The sequence below is a fragment of the Pygoscelis adeliae genome, unplaced genomic scaffold, assembly GCF_000699105.1.
Source record: "Pygoscelis adeliae isolate BGI_AS28 unplaced genomic scaffold, ASM69910v1 Scaffold156, whole genome shotgun sequence".
NCBI lineage: Eukaryota > Metazoa > Chordata > Aves > Sphenisciformes > Spheniscidae > Pygoscelis > Pygoscelis adeliae.
In genome coordinates, this window is record NW_008825016.1 from 196,769 (window position 1) to 210,872 (window position 14,104).

Below are 14,104 nucleotides of genomic sequence, written 5' to 3' on the forward strand. Positions count from 1 at the left end.
AGTCTGACCCTCCGGTGGATAGGGAGGGGATGGTCCTTGCCCCCGCTCTGTGAGATGCTGCCTCCTGGCCCCTTTCCCCTCTCCCCATCGCAGGACGGCAGCTTGCCCATCCTCATTGGTTTCCCCAGTTCAGTGCAGAGCCTGGTGGAAATATTTGCTTCACCAGTGCAAGATGCAAGTGTCCCCAGTGCTGCTCCCCCTTGGCCGGGAGTTGCCCCCATGGCCCCCTCTGCCCGTGTCCCCCGCTGCCCCGCCAGCCTGGCTCCTTATCCGGCCACAAAACCACCTCCCAGCAAAAGTGGAAGCAAGTGCACCGGACTCGCGATGTAGCAGCAGCAAACTGTTTGCTTGGGAGCTGATAACCTTGGGCCAAGGACAGAGCGAGCAGCTGGAGGAGGGTGCAAACCTCCGAAGCGGCTGTCATCAGCTCCACCGGGCTTCTTGCGTCAGCCGGCTGCACCCTGAGCAAGGCATGGGGGACATCAGCTCAAGCAAGCACTTTATGAACGCAGCTTTCCAGCCCCGGGGCTGGGGGCAAGCAGCTGTGCTTTGGCACAGGGACTTGCGGCACGGACCCCTTTGAGCATCTGGTGGGCGCAGCGGTGGGCTGGGTTCCTGCTTCTGCTTGGCCCCCTACACCCCAGGGCGCCTCGTTATCGGGCACCGTCCCCCCAGCCCACACACCCCGGGGTTGTCACCTGCTGGCCCTGCCAGTAATTGCTCTCTTCTTCCTTCCGTTAAATAACTACCCATTCTCCAGCCAGCCCCCCTGCAGGTGTGAGGCCAAGCGGGTGAGAAAGACAAGCGGTGGGAAGGGTGGTGGGGGAGAGGCATGTCACTCACAGAGCAGTGCTCTTCCTATGCACGTAGGATCAGCTGGCCCCAAATCCTGCTTTTCGGAGGTGTTTGTGGAGGAAGGAGGCTAAGCTAAAGACAAGAAAAGAGTTAGCTGAACATACTGTGGGGGGAGAAAGACAGAAATTGCAAATTAAGCTTAATTAGCAGGAGACGTTCCTTATGAATGTATTCAGGAATGCTTTTCCCTGTAGCTTTTCACAGCAGTGGAAGTGTGGGCATGTTTTTACACATGGGAGACTGATAAAGGATGTTCTTCTCTAAATACAAATCTCTGCCATTCCTTTTTAGCTGCCGGACGCCAAATCCCACCTTTGTTTCCAACGGTTTGCTGAGCGTTGCTGAGGGTCTGACCTGCCTGCGCGTTCCTGCCGCAGGGGTGCCAGAGCCCGTGTGGCCAGGGAAGCTCTTTTATGCATGGGCAGGCTGTATCCCGTCAGGACACTTAACTGTTCCATTCTCATTAATGTAGGGTCATGGCAGTGACAGTCCTAACGAAGCTTTCACCTTTCCTTCTCACTTAACGTTCGCTAATGTTTTGAAGAACTGGTAGGTCCTTTTTTGCCCTCTTGAACAGAAATGTCACTAGCTTTATTTTACTTCCACGTAACCTTTTACGTAACCTCCCTTGAATGACCATCTTCTTCGGCTCATTTTATTATTGTTCATTGCTCGTACAATGGCGGTGCTTAGGGGAAGGGGGTCATGCGTGCTGGGGTCCCAGTGACCTTGCCCCCCTCCCTCCTCCCTCGTACCTTCTCCGTTGGTCACATTGTGACTTATGGCTGAGAACATCATATAGGGATGGGTTTGAATGGATTAATTTGAAGGACTGAGGCTTAGAAAGCCAGTTAGGGGCTTAGCTGGTCTCCCTAACTTTAGTGGGAGTTCTGGGGCTTTAAAGGCTGTTGTACTATAACAGAGATGCCACGGAGAATATTTTTTCTGCTAAAGCAGAACAAATACCTGGTATCTACCAAGGTGACTCGTCACCAGGATTGCCATCAGGGAGCCAGATCACGCACAACCTACATCGAACCCATGCTACTCTCCCAGAGGAGCAGTCACTGGCACCTTTCCCCCATCCCAGAAGGGGCAGGGAGATGCATGTGCCACCCCCACAGACTGCCTAGGAAAGTTCACATAGCTCACGGCATGTGTTCAGTCTTTCAGAAGATCACCGTCCCTAGAGCTCCTGGGCTCAGCTATAGCTGGAGGCTAGAGGAGCTGCACAACCCAGTGCCAGGGTTAGCAGGAGGGTCCACGCTTGGGCTGGTCCCGGTGATGGTGTGCGGGAAGCGGTACTCTGCAACCCCTGCTGCAAGGACATTTCTACACCAGGGATGTGACATGAGCCGCCTGCACATGAGCGAACCGCCCGCGAATTAGCTGTGCCCAAGCGAGAGCAGCCGACCAGCGAAACAGCAATGCGAGCTGTGCGGAGTGACTGCATGAGTCACTGGCTGTGCTAAATCAAATACAAGAGATTTGATTTTCCATTTGGGAGGATTATATAATCATCATTAATTAAGCTTCAATGAGAAAAGCAGGACTGTAACCTGACGGGAAGACTCAGTAGTCCCTTAAGAGGAGGGGAGGTGGCCCATGGGCCACTCAGAAGAGGAAGGTGGAGTTCCCTCTTTGCTTCTGTGAGAAATGCCTACTTGCTCTCAAAGCAAAAGGTTGGTTTTTTTTTTTTTTATTTGCAAATAGGAACTCTTCCCAATATTTTTATATATTTCACGTTCTGGTCCTGTAGTCCAGATTTTAACAAGAGAGATGAATATACGCAAACATCTGAGGGAACCGAGTGCGATCACCGTACCTATTGACCAGTAGTACCTGATAAGGGCCAGAGTCATGTCAGCATCACCAATGAATAATGCAGTGGCTCCCATCCAGTTTTGCCTGAGGGCTGAGGGGGGAGGCAAGTAATAAACATAATCCTCAAAAAAATCCAAGGAAATGTTTAGCTCCCAGTATAAAATGTCAAATTAAGTGAGAACAAATTATTTTACAAAGCCACTGAATAGCTCACTCCAATAAGAAAAGATAAGGCGGGCTGGATTTATCCCTCCTGGGAAAATTGTTTGTACGTTTGTAAACAGAAAAAGATCTCTTACAATTATATAACCAAATATTGGCTTTGGTATCCTGCTTCTGAGGTGACATACTTGCTTAAAAACTCCAGTGAGGGACAAAGCCAGAGTCCTGCCTTTCAAAGTGTTCAACAAAAGAAAAAAGGACCACCAGCATCTTTAAAGTGGCAGATCCCTCCTTTCATCCAAAATGCCTGAAGTTTTCCTCTTAAGGGAGGAGATAACTGTTACGCAAAAAGAGTTCCTGATCAAGTAATATAATTAAATATAATAGTGGAATTTAAAATTGTGCATTTTTGTTCCCAATTACATGGAAACTCAGGAAGTATCTGGTTACTGGATGCTAACAATAGCAGATACTCTACTGTTAGCTGATATATCTCTTAGAGATAAGAATAACCATCAAGGAAATCATTACGCTGGGGAGAAAAAAAAATCTTTTCATTCCCAGAACAATTAATTGAATCTGAATTCCCTTTTAAAGGAAATAAACAGATTTATACAGAAGATGATACATTGATCTTGAGCCTCTGTAAGCATATGCAGAAACATCTGATAACAAGAATAACTCAAACTGAAATGAATGTTTTGATCAGAACCGACAGCCGTGTATTATTATTTACTATTAACAATATTCTAGAAGCTGCAGCTAGCAATCTGCAGCGCTTATGCCGTGCTCTCTATGGGCACTTAAGAAAAAAGGCACCATTCCTGTCCTAAAGAATTTACTTGGGATTCATATCAACAGAGGATGGCGAGGGGGGAAACAGGAGGAGGAAAGAGGAGAGAGGAGATCAAAGTGGACAAGTGGTGTATGGACACCATCACTGTTACTCATCCAAAGCTACTGAGTGCAGTCTGGCTTGCCACTAGCATTTTAGATTTCTTCATTATATATATTAATTGCTGGATATTCTGTTTATCTGTGATCTGAATTTATTTATGTGAAACAATCTGGACTTTATTCTGGTCTGTTTGGCTTGTGTTTTTTGAAATCACTGTTCAGTTTGTTTGACAGTCACTAAGACTGGGTCTTTAAACATTAATATCTACTGACAAAATAGGAAGGAGGGATTTCTTCTTTCGAATGGCATAGATGAGAGGCTTGCTGTTATAGGAAGAATATGGTTTAAACAGCCTAAGTTAAAATAAGATGACCGAGCAACTGACTGCTGTACTATTATTACCTGAATAATGTGGCATCTGGGGTTTTTTAAACATGTTTTCATTCATTTCATGTGACATGATTTGTATCCCTAAGGGTAAAAAATTTTTTGTCTATGGTAGTTAAGGGCTTGGTTCCTTATATATATTAGTTATTTTTAACATCTTGTCCTTAGTGTCCTGGTCCTTTTTATAAAAAACCAAAACCAACCAACCAAAAAAACCTGTATATAGGCAAATCAGTTTCTTTCTATCTTCTTATATGATATTTGCAGATAATTTAATACTTCTTCCACAAAAGAACTTTGTGGTAGCTCTAGGAGCAGCAGGTCTGATAGGTAACCACAAAAACTATTGAAATGCATGCTAAGGAGCATCAGCTAACTGATAGATATGAGATAACTGTTTCACCTTTCTAATTGTGTATTTAGCTTTGTCACGCGACCTTCTAATTACCTACCTAGGATATTTTGTCTAGATCATTTAATTGAGAAACACACATGCCCTCATTTACCCAAGCCCACCTGTTTATAGCCAGCTTAACATCTTCATCGGGCACCTTCTGACAAAAGCACTCCAAGAGCTGTATTTGGCTTATAAATGTTAATATCATCATAGCCTCAGACTTCATCCTATATTTTCCATTCCACTATTTTTCTGTGATGCTCTCAGAAAGTTCACTGCTGAACTTTGCTACTTCAAGATGTTGTGTGTTTCTTTCAGAGACTGAGAATTATAAAGTATGATTTTTCAGAAGACGTGCTTAAAAGATTATGCCAGGATTTATTTCTTTAATTCATGTAATGATCTCTTTTTTTAAGTATACTTTAAAATTTCTCAATAAAAAAAAGTTGAAATTTGCTGACCAGCTGCAAGAGCAGAGCAAAACAGGGTGTGCAGATAGAGCTGTGGAAAGAACAGATACCAACAAAATAGGTCAGGCAGCAAACTAACTCAGAAACAAACGTGCGGGGGTTTTTTCTTTCAGTTATTGTAGCTGTTATTTTCAGATGGAGATTTACATTTCAAGGTGGTGGCTACCTGCCTGCATCATCGAGGCTTTTAATGCTCTGGACTTTGTCAAAGGCAGCTGAGTATGGGGATGGCACAGTAGCTGTTTGAAGACGGGATGACTTTCAGCCAGGCCAGCTCTATCTCATCTCCTTGGGCTTATTCATTCACTGCCGCTAAGTTCAACATTCCCAAATGTTGTGATGAAATCCCAAACTTACTACATAGCTGTCCTATATGGTCATTATTGCCCTTTTAGTATTGCATTTACCTCTTGGAAATATAATCCTATGTTGTAAATGCCACATTCAGGGATGTATTCTGCTCTCTTCTGGGAATCCGTCTCAGGCTCACGGCTGTTTACATCAAACAGCCGATGTAAAAAAGCCAGACGCTCTCTTTGGTGCGACTCGGTCTCCATGAGGCATTTCTTCTGCAGCTGGTGTCCCTTGCGAGCCCATGGGTTCAATAACTAGGTTAACTTCTCATACCTGTACTTAGGAGGCTGAATGTGCTTATCTTATTTTCATATCTTAGAGCCCAGCCTGCAAACATTTGCTACTGAACTTGGCTATTACAGAGAGAAACGGTCCCATTGACTTCAAATGTGACAACGTATTACGTAGTGAGCTTGGAAGTAACTTTTTACAATGTGGGTTTATAGCAATCCCATTCATTTATAAACAGGACTGACTACAGAAATCGACAGACTTGCACAAAAAAAGAAGAACCAATAACTCGTTACTCAGGCTTCTCCTGTTTCCTGTAGCTCCTAACTCTTTCTTCTTTTTTTCCACCTCTTGTATTAATAATCACATAGAAGCCCTCATATATGCACATAGCCCCAGGAGTAGAATGGGAATACATATTCCTAGGAAGTCCCCAGAGCAAGTGTTCTTTGCTGGTGAAAGGAGGAGAATTTTGCCCATATTTTTTATCTTAATATCCAGCCAGCCATGCCCTCCAGACTCAACTGCAAGAGAGGACTGTAATCTCTGTGGATATTCACATCTGCGTTGCCTTCTCAGATGAGGAATCTTTCTTCCCCTTTTTGGCGCAATATATATTGTGCACACAGTGGCCTAAATCAGTTAATCACAGGTGTGAATTCTCCTCAGAGTACTTGTTTTTCTGTCTCTTGTCCTGTTATCCTTGTTATCAGCTATGTATCGTTATTCTAAGGCTTTTAATAGGTTGAACTGGGTTCCAAAAGCACATGTGATAAGTCGAGACTTCTTCCATCTCTACAGTTTATGCTAGTGAACTAAAGCCCAGTGCAGAAGCACCCCAGAATAAAAATTGCTAGTTATCTCCTCCCCAGATAGACACAAAACTCTTCACTTTCACAGGAATGGACATGGTTATCCTTGCTTTGTCCTGTGCAGAAGAGACAAACTGTAGGAAACTTCTTAAAGTCGGATATAGGGGCGTAATAGTAAGGAAAGATAGTTTCATATTAGCATTAATCCCTATTAGCATTAGATTAACTCATATTGGGGAACTCTGGCTGCTAGATGGGACCTTCTCTGCTCCCATGGGAGATAGTCGGCTGGGCAGGGCAAGAGCCCATGGGGCCGGCCCATTTCCCACTGCAGCTTAGCACACAGTTTTCTTTCACTGCTGTGGGAGCGGGATTATCATCTCTAAACAGCTCGAATTTGGATGAAGAATTTGCATTATGTCATTCTAACATGGGACTGTGGGCTAGCTTAAGGCAACGCGTTCTTTTGGCAACGCATCTCTGTGGCAGGAGGTGCTAGTGGGCCCTCAAAGCAACACAAGAGCCATGCAATCACGAAAGACAGATAAAAAACCATACACAAAATCTGTAGCCACATCGCGTCCAGTTTTTCCTTCTGCCCAGTGTTTCAGGAGACAGCAGGCCATCTGCAGACTCACCAGAAATGCCCAGCTCTGGAAGCCAGTGCCATACACGGGGTCCTCTTTGCTCTTCTTTAAAACAAGGCGAAGTTGAGCACGCTGGGGACGGTTCTCCTTAGATGCAGAAGGGGAAGGTGCACTTCAGCAGCGGAGAATCACAAGCAGCTTCGTGCTAGCTCAATGAAGCCTCACTGGCTGTGGGCCCCGGTGTTTTGCCACTGATGACTTGACAAACTCTCTTCAGCTACCTCCCTTGCCAATGCTTTTTTTCATTGCCTCATGGAAGTTAGCGGACTAGGCATGCTGCAGCATATATTTTTTTCTTGTGAGTGGTGAAAAAGAGCAATTGGATGCGTGGGGTTTCTTTCCAGAAAGCTGGTTTATGCTCTGTAATAAGGTTTGGCCTTATTTTTATCAGGATTAACCTATAAGATTCATACTTGAAGTTAAGCTCTGATGTTTTTTTGCCTAACATGACTGACTTGGATTTAAATATATGCATATCAGCTTTAAAAGCTTTTAGAGCACTTCTCTGAATAAAATTAGTATTAGTACGCTTCAAGTGTGCAAAATATTCAGGGAGAGCAAATCTCATATGAGGCATAACTCTGGGTCCCGTTTTTTTCCCTACCTAGTGCCTAACTCCACTTGCAATGGCTTTGACGAGGCTGTCCCAAGGGCTTACAGAACATCCTCGGGAAAGCAGGTCTGCTTCGTTGCGACTGTTCGTTTGGCAACGCCTCAGTTTTTAAAGGTAAGTGCGTACCCTGGATCCCATTCGTTTCAGAACTTCTCAAAACACTTTCAGACGGTGTAACACGCAAAGTTCTTAATTTTGCTAATTGAATGGATTACAGATATCACATTTCATGCATAAAAATCCAGTGAAGAGGATTATCAGTGTGAGCCAGGATCTGCAGAAGCGGTGTCACTTCTGCCCCCCTTGCACGGGAAATGGAAACCCTCATTGCATTAGGAATTGCAAAGTCACTTTAAAATTGGGTTCTTCATTGCCTCTTTCTGTTCCTGCGATGGGACAGTGTACAGATGGCCACCAATGCTTTCATTTGTGCCCCTCGGTGTCTTCAGGTGACTGCTGCTAGTTTTCCTCCTCCCAAACCCTGGCAGTAAGAGAGTTGCTTCTGGAAATAAGGATAGACAACCCAACCTTGTGCCCGGCACTGTGGTTCCCTAATTAACAAATGTGAGCTACTGCATCAGGCGTCCCATCCTCAGAGGTTAAGAGATTAAAAAGCCTAATTGAGACCTAGCCAGTATGAAATCACTGCTCCCTTGGCCTGGCTCCATTACTGCTCAGGGACCTGCAGGGCACTCTCGACTGATTCACAGCCCCAGCAGGCAAGTAGAGTCCCTTCTGGGTAAGTAAGTGAGGACACTTCTCATAAATCTTAACCACAGTAATCATATTAGCAGTAGAGGCTGGAGTTAAGGTTCTCCGGGAACCCTGAAAGCAAATTCCCTTGTCTTTGGGTAGCTAACATCTCAAAATAAACAGGGAAACGAAATGGGCTGTACACGGCAATGAGCTGCCCAGTGCTAGTGGGGAGAAGGTGTTAGCTGCCAGGAAACCCTGAACACCAATCTCTTCAGTTCACCTGCATGACTCATTTAACCACTGGTCTTGACTTCCTGCTCTAAAATGAAGGCAAAAATATTTATGACTGGCTAAGCAAGGCAGAATCAGCATTTTGGTTGCACACAGCAATGTTTGCATGTTGCACCTTGAATTTTACGGTATGTTCTTGGCATCAGCATGGATTTTGGTGTAAACTGGAGGAGGGGATAGAGGAATTTAAGGTATGCGTGAAGCCTTTTGCCAATGTACACTCAGCAACTTCAGTCAACTTTGTGAGTATTGATACATATCAAAGAAACGCTTGATGGCAGTGCACCTCAGCTTTTCCTCTGGTCTCAAGAGGTTTTAAAACATTGGTGGCCTGAAAGACTTCTCTCCCTGAGAGTGACAGCAGAGAGAGAAGTGGCAGAGGAGACGATGAGAAGGTGTCACTTGCACAGGGGGACGTGGCACCAGGGAGCAGGGGGAGAGCAGCACTGGGGGCCAGCCATCAGGCTGTCCTTACCAGTGACAATGAAGACCCTCCTGCAGGAGAGACATGGGAGACACAGTAACCCTGGATGCCACCAAATCCTGAGCACTGACACTGGCAAGTCCCATCCAGGGGTCTCCAGGCTGACAGCTCGTGGAGCTGGAGTTGCCCCTGCAAACCACCATTGGGAGAGGAGAGGTCGGCAGAGGGGAGCTGCAGGCAGGCAGCCAGCCCCAGCCCACGCACGGGCGTGCACCGCGGTGCCATCCTTCCTCCCCTTCCCACCTCCACCCAATGACTAATCACTACCATCTGATCCCCCATCCCTCTGGGCCAAGGATGTCCTGCCTCACAGGCAGCCCTGTGCCCTGCCTCCTGTAATTCACTTATTACTTATCATTCTCAACGAGTGCCAAGGGCTGCTGTGAGTCTTAAGAGCCAGCTTCTTCCCACCGGGCACTGGGGTGCCGAGGGTCCAAGCACAAGGCAAAACCTCCGCCTTTCACCCGCCTGATGGGCCCCGTGCAGGCTGCCTGCCTGAAAAGGCATTTCCCCCTCCACAGCGCATAGTGCACCCAGCTATTGAGCGGGAAGGAGTGTCCCCCTTTCTCAAAGAGGGCTCAGAGGGCAGACATCCAAAAGGGCCAGGCAAGGGCGGTGGGTATCTTTAGTAACACAAAGAGAGCGAGGAAAGAAGTGGCAAACCCAGGTGGGACCAAGCACAGGCTGGATGTTGGGAAGGGGCATTGCTCCTCGGGGCCGTGGGGAGCACAGCTCTCACACCCCGGGCACTGCTTCAAAGCCATAAAAACTTGGGCACCCTGAGGAACAGTCATGGCTCTTAAGTCCATGTGCATCACAAGTTCTTCTCCCCAACTCCTGCAGAAATGTTGGCATTGATAAATACAATAGATCGTTCTCTGGAATTGCCAGAAAATGTGTGAATCCTCTGTTTTCTCCTCTTATGCACCGCGTATTTATAGCTAACAAAAGCTAGATGAAGCAGAGGGGTGAAGCCGCAACTCTCAGTAAGTCAGTTTTCTTCACCACACAGGAGATGTGCATCGTGGAAGAACCTCTAGAGGAATTCACATCAAGACACAGTCTGGAGTGGAAATTTTTATTCCTGGATCACAGGTTGGTGACAAGAAAAGCACGCCTGGTTGCGTTCGGTGCTTGTCTACTGCTATTTTTCTAAGTGCAATTCTCTCAAATAGTGTCACATTTCACATCTAAACAGGAGGGCAACCACTGCAATTGCTACAAAAGATGATATTTACTATTTTACCCTGCATTATTTTTATCAATCTTTTAAAAGAAAACTACTCTGTTTCTCAGGCCGAATTTGTGATTAGCTTGTTCTTGTTTGCTCTAAAAATATCAATGGACCAAAGTCTGCCACATGGCAAAATCGTCTAATTATTATACAGCTGCAGAAATCATTCTTTCCAAATCCAGCCATTGATTGTGTGTGTGCAATTCCCACTGAGTTACGGAGCGAAAGTCTGCGCTGGCCTGAGGCAACCGTGCTGGCAAAGGTACAAAGCAACTGCCTCAGCACGCCACGGACGAGCTCTGCAGACACCCAGAGGGAAGCGGCACAGATGATCTCCCCTCCTGCCCCCCTAGTCCCAGCAGATGATGGCTTCCTATCACCTCGCCACGTGCTTTTCCCCGTGCAGGGACTGCGGGAGCCACAGCAGAGCCCCTGACCAAGGAACAGCAAGGGAATGGCTCCCTCACAGCAGGTTCTTGTGTGAAGGTCCCTGAGAAGCTGAGTTCCTTTCCACAACCACATTTTCCCTGGAAAGATGGGGTTGTCATGGCCTTGTCCTGGGGGGAAGGTGCCATGCCCAGCCAGGCATCCCAGGCACAAGGCGGGGGAAAGTCGGGATGCGGTCCACTGGGGTGGACGACTGGCAAGAGCAGATCTGGGCTTTTTACATATCCGTGTCAACGTGCAGAACTGCCGTTTCTTTCGTGGTTTATGAATTCACTCATATTGTGATTAATCGCAGAGCACCGCCGATTATAGGATACTTGCCTTTTGAAGTGCTGGGTACTTCTGGCTACGACTATTACCATATAGATGACTTAGAGCTGCTAGCAAGGTGCCATGAACACTGTAAGTATCGCATAGCCCAGGTTCCTGTGGAGTCACTGGGACACCTCTTTTCACTGAAATGTAGTTTCAGTTAAAATTGGTTTAAACTTGGAAGGTGAGGTTTGACCCTTGCCTCACGCCTGTATGTCTTAGCGGACTTATAGCAGATTGGGGGCACTGCAGCTGATCGGTGTCTAGGCCAGACTTATCAAGCTCTGAAAAATACAATTTTACCTTCTGAATCCCCAGAAGCAGTCAGCGAGACTCACTGAATGGATAAAATACACCAGGTTAGACACCTGCTCTACTAGTAAAGAATATACAAGAATAGTTCAAGCAATCTCAGAGGAGATCCTATTTTGTAAAATTCTGGCAGATTATTTACCCTAATGTTGTTCACCGTGTATTTGGGATTACCTGTGATTATTTAAATATAGTCTGTTAAGATTTAATTGAAAAACTCTTTTTCACTAAGTAAAGAAAATGAGGCAATGCTTTTCAAATATTTGCTTACAGAACTGGCTGGAACATCTCAGCTTACCACCTCTGGGTGTCCTGAAAATATCCCGTCAACATTAGTTTTTAATGTTTAACAACATTAATGTTGCCATTAAAATATAGAAAAGCTAAATATGTGCATATTTGGGAACCCCTTGAAATCACTGGGGGAAAAAAGCAGAGATTAATTTTGTTGGTGAATCTTTAAAACCTTTAATACACCTCAGTTTACAACACTTTGAATTCTTGTCAGTCTGGGAATTTTCTTTCAGTTTCAAATGATTTTTGTCTTTGCACAATGTTATCTCCTATACTCACTTCATTCTGCAGAGAATACTCATCTTTTCAAGCATTTTTATCCTGTACTTTTCTGCTATAGAACTTAAGATGATCACTCTTAGAAATTAATCCCAGATGCCTAATTAAGCAGTATGTGATCAGCACATAAACCAGGGTAAGGTCTACATTTAAGTTGTAGCAGACATTAACGCATTAGTGTCCAAAGTTAAGGTTGATTGTACCGTGTAGGAATGTATCGTTCAAAGCGTCAGAAGAAGACACATACTGATCTTCATGATATTTGCTCTGTCACACAACTGACAGGATGACTCACTCGAAAGGTGCTTAGACTCCTGTCTCCCTTGGGAATCGATGGGGCAACAGATATTTTTGTCACTCTTCACGTTTCATGTCATTTTCACATCGGAAATTGTGCTACAAGCTGTGTGTATTTTCTGCTGACAGTGATGCAGTTTGGCAAGGGGAAGTCGTGCTGCTATCGGTTTCTGACCAAAGGACAGCAGTGGATCTGGCTCCAGACCCATTACTATATCACCTACCACCAGTGGAACTCCAAGCCAGAATTCATTGTGTGCACACACATGGTGGTAAGGTATGGAAACTCCTGTCAACCAGCGGGGACGTAAAGGACAGTAAGATAAAGGCATCCTCATGACTGCCAATGTTTTCTCTATAGAAACACGATGTCTTATGTAACAAAAATGAAGCCTGAACTCTCTGAAGGAAATATGTTCGTTATTAAAAAATGATCAGCCTAAACCTTACTTTATGCTAAGCTTGATTTGTCAATCATGAGTTTAGGGGCAGATTAACTGTTGCATTTTTCCATTTTGTGCAAAAATAGGGAATAGACAGATCCCTGAACTACTCACTTCCTCTAATCCTTATGTTGCTTTTAAAGAGATGTGTGGAAGCTTTCCAGTGAAGTTATAAAGTGGTTGTAGGATGTGAACTTGACCTTTATATATACACTTCTTCAATATACTTTTTGACTTCAAGAAGACAGGAACAGCAAAAGCTGAAAATTAAAACAGTCTCTCAAATGTTATTCAGTAGCATTTGACTTACTTAAGTGATTTTTCAGCTGTTCATTTAACCGGTAAATGTTACAATAATTTGTTCCTCCACTTGCTTAAAGCACATTTTATGAAATATAACAATACCATGTTGATACATAGAATTATATTTTCCATTCAGTTATGCAGATGTTCGGGTGGAGAGGAGACAGGAGATGGGCTTGGAAGAAGTGTCCTCAGAGGTTGTGTCCTCAGCACTAAAGGTACAACGAGGAAAGCTTTTTTCATGAATATAGGTAGTAATCACAACTTGTTCCTATGTTAACACCAGTGAAGACTCCAGCATTGTCTTTCTGGGTGGATTCCCCAAACTTCCGAATTTATTGCTCACTTCGATAACTTTAACGTAAATTGGATAAGCTCATGAAAGGATAAACCTGGAGATCAGTAACAGCCACAAATGAAGTGGAACATGGGCAGAGGCAATGTGAGAGATCTCCACCTTTCCTTGGTGAGGTACTACAGTTTAAAGATTCATTTGGACATGTTCTGGCAATCAGCCTTCTTGGCTACATCTCAGTGATCTGCTGAGGGAAGAAAGAAAAGCTCCTCCTCGGTGCACGGCTGAGTGTCTCAGAGAGGTTGCAGCTGCTGTCACATCCAACTGAATGCAAAAGAAAGATTCAGAAAAACATCTGAAGCCACAAAACGACTATAGCAGTAGTTTGCTATTTATTTCCAACTCAGTGATAGCTCTTTGCAAAATGCATTAGTTAGATGCTATTTGGAAGGGATATTGACACTTGTGCCCAGGTCTTCTGCTGGCCTACCTGGGATTAGTTGTGCTCAATTCATTTTAGGCCAGCCAAAGAACTGGGTGTGCAACCATTACCAGATGCATTTCAAAATGTTTTCACCCTGACAGATGCAATAGCTATTCCCTTTTTTGTTTGTTCGTTTTAGGACAGTGGCGCCAGCTTGGATCCTGAACAGCACTTTAATGCACTTGATATTGGTGCCTCAATCCTCAGCGCTAGTCGGACACCCTCAGTATCATCCAGGAGCTCACCAAAATCTTCCCACACACCCAAGTCGGACCCAGCATGT

At 45.0% G+C, this 14,104-nt stretch overlaps 1 protein-coding gene across 1 annotated transcript in view; it reads left to right on the forward strand.

Annotated features, from left to right (window-relative positions):
- The window catches only part of NPAS2 (neuronal PAS domain protein 2), a 53,807-nt gene that overhangs the window by 20,752 nt on the left and 18,951 nt on the right, over positions 1–14,104 (forward strand). Inside the window, exons 7-12 of the mRNA XM_009326282.1 lie at positions 7,646–7,764; positions 10,134–10,216; positions 11,098–11,204; positions 12,426–12,573; positions 13,179–13,260; positions 13,961–14,102. Coding sequence (XP_009324557.1) covers positions 7,646–7,764; positions 10,134–10,216; positions 11,098–11,204; positions 12,426–12,573; positions 13,179–13,260; positions 13,961–14,102 — 681 coding nt within the window. The remainder of the gene's footprint in view (positions 1–7,645; positions 7,765–10,133; positions 10,217–11,097; positions 11,205–12,425; positions 12,574–13,178; positions 13,261–13,960; positions 14,103–14,104) is intronic.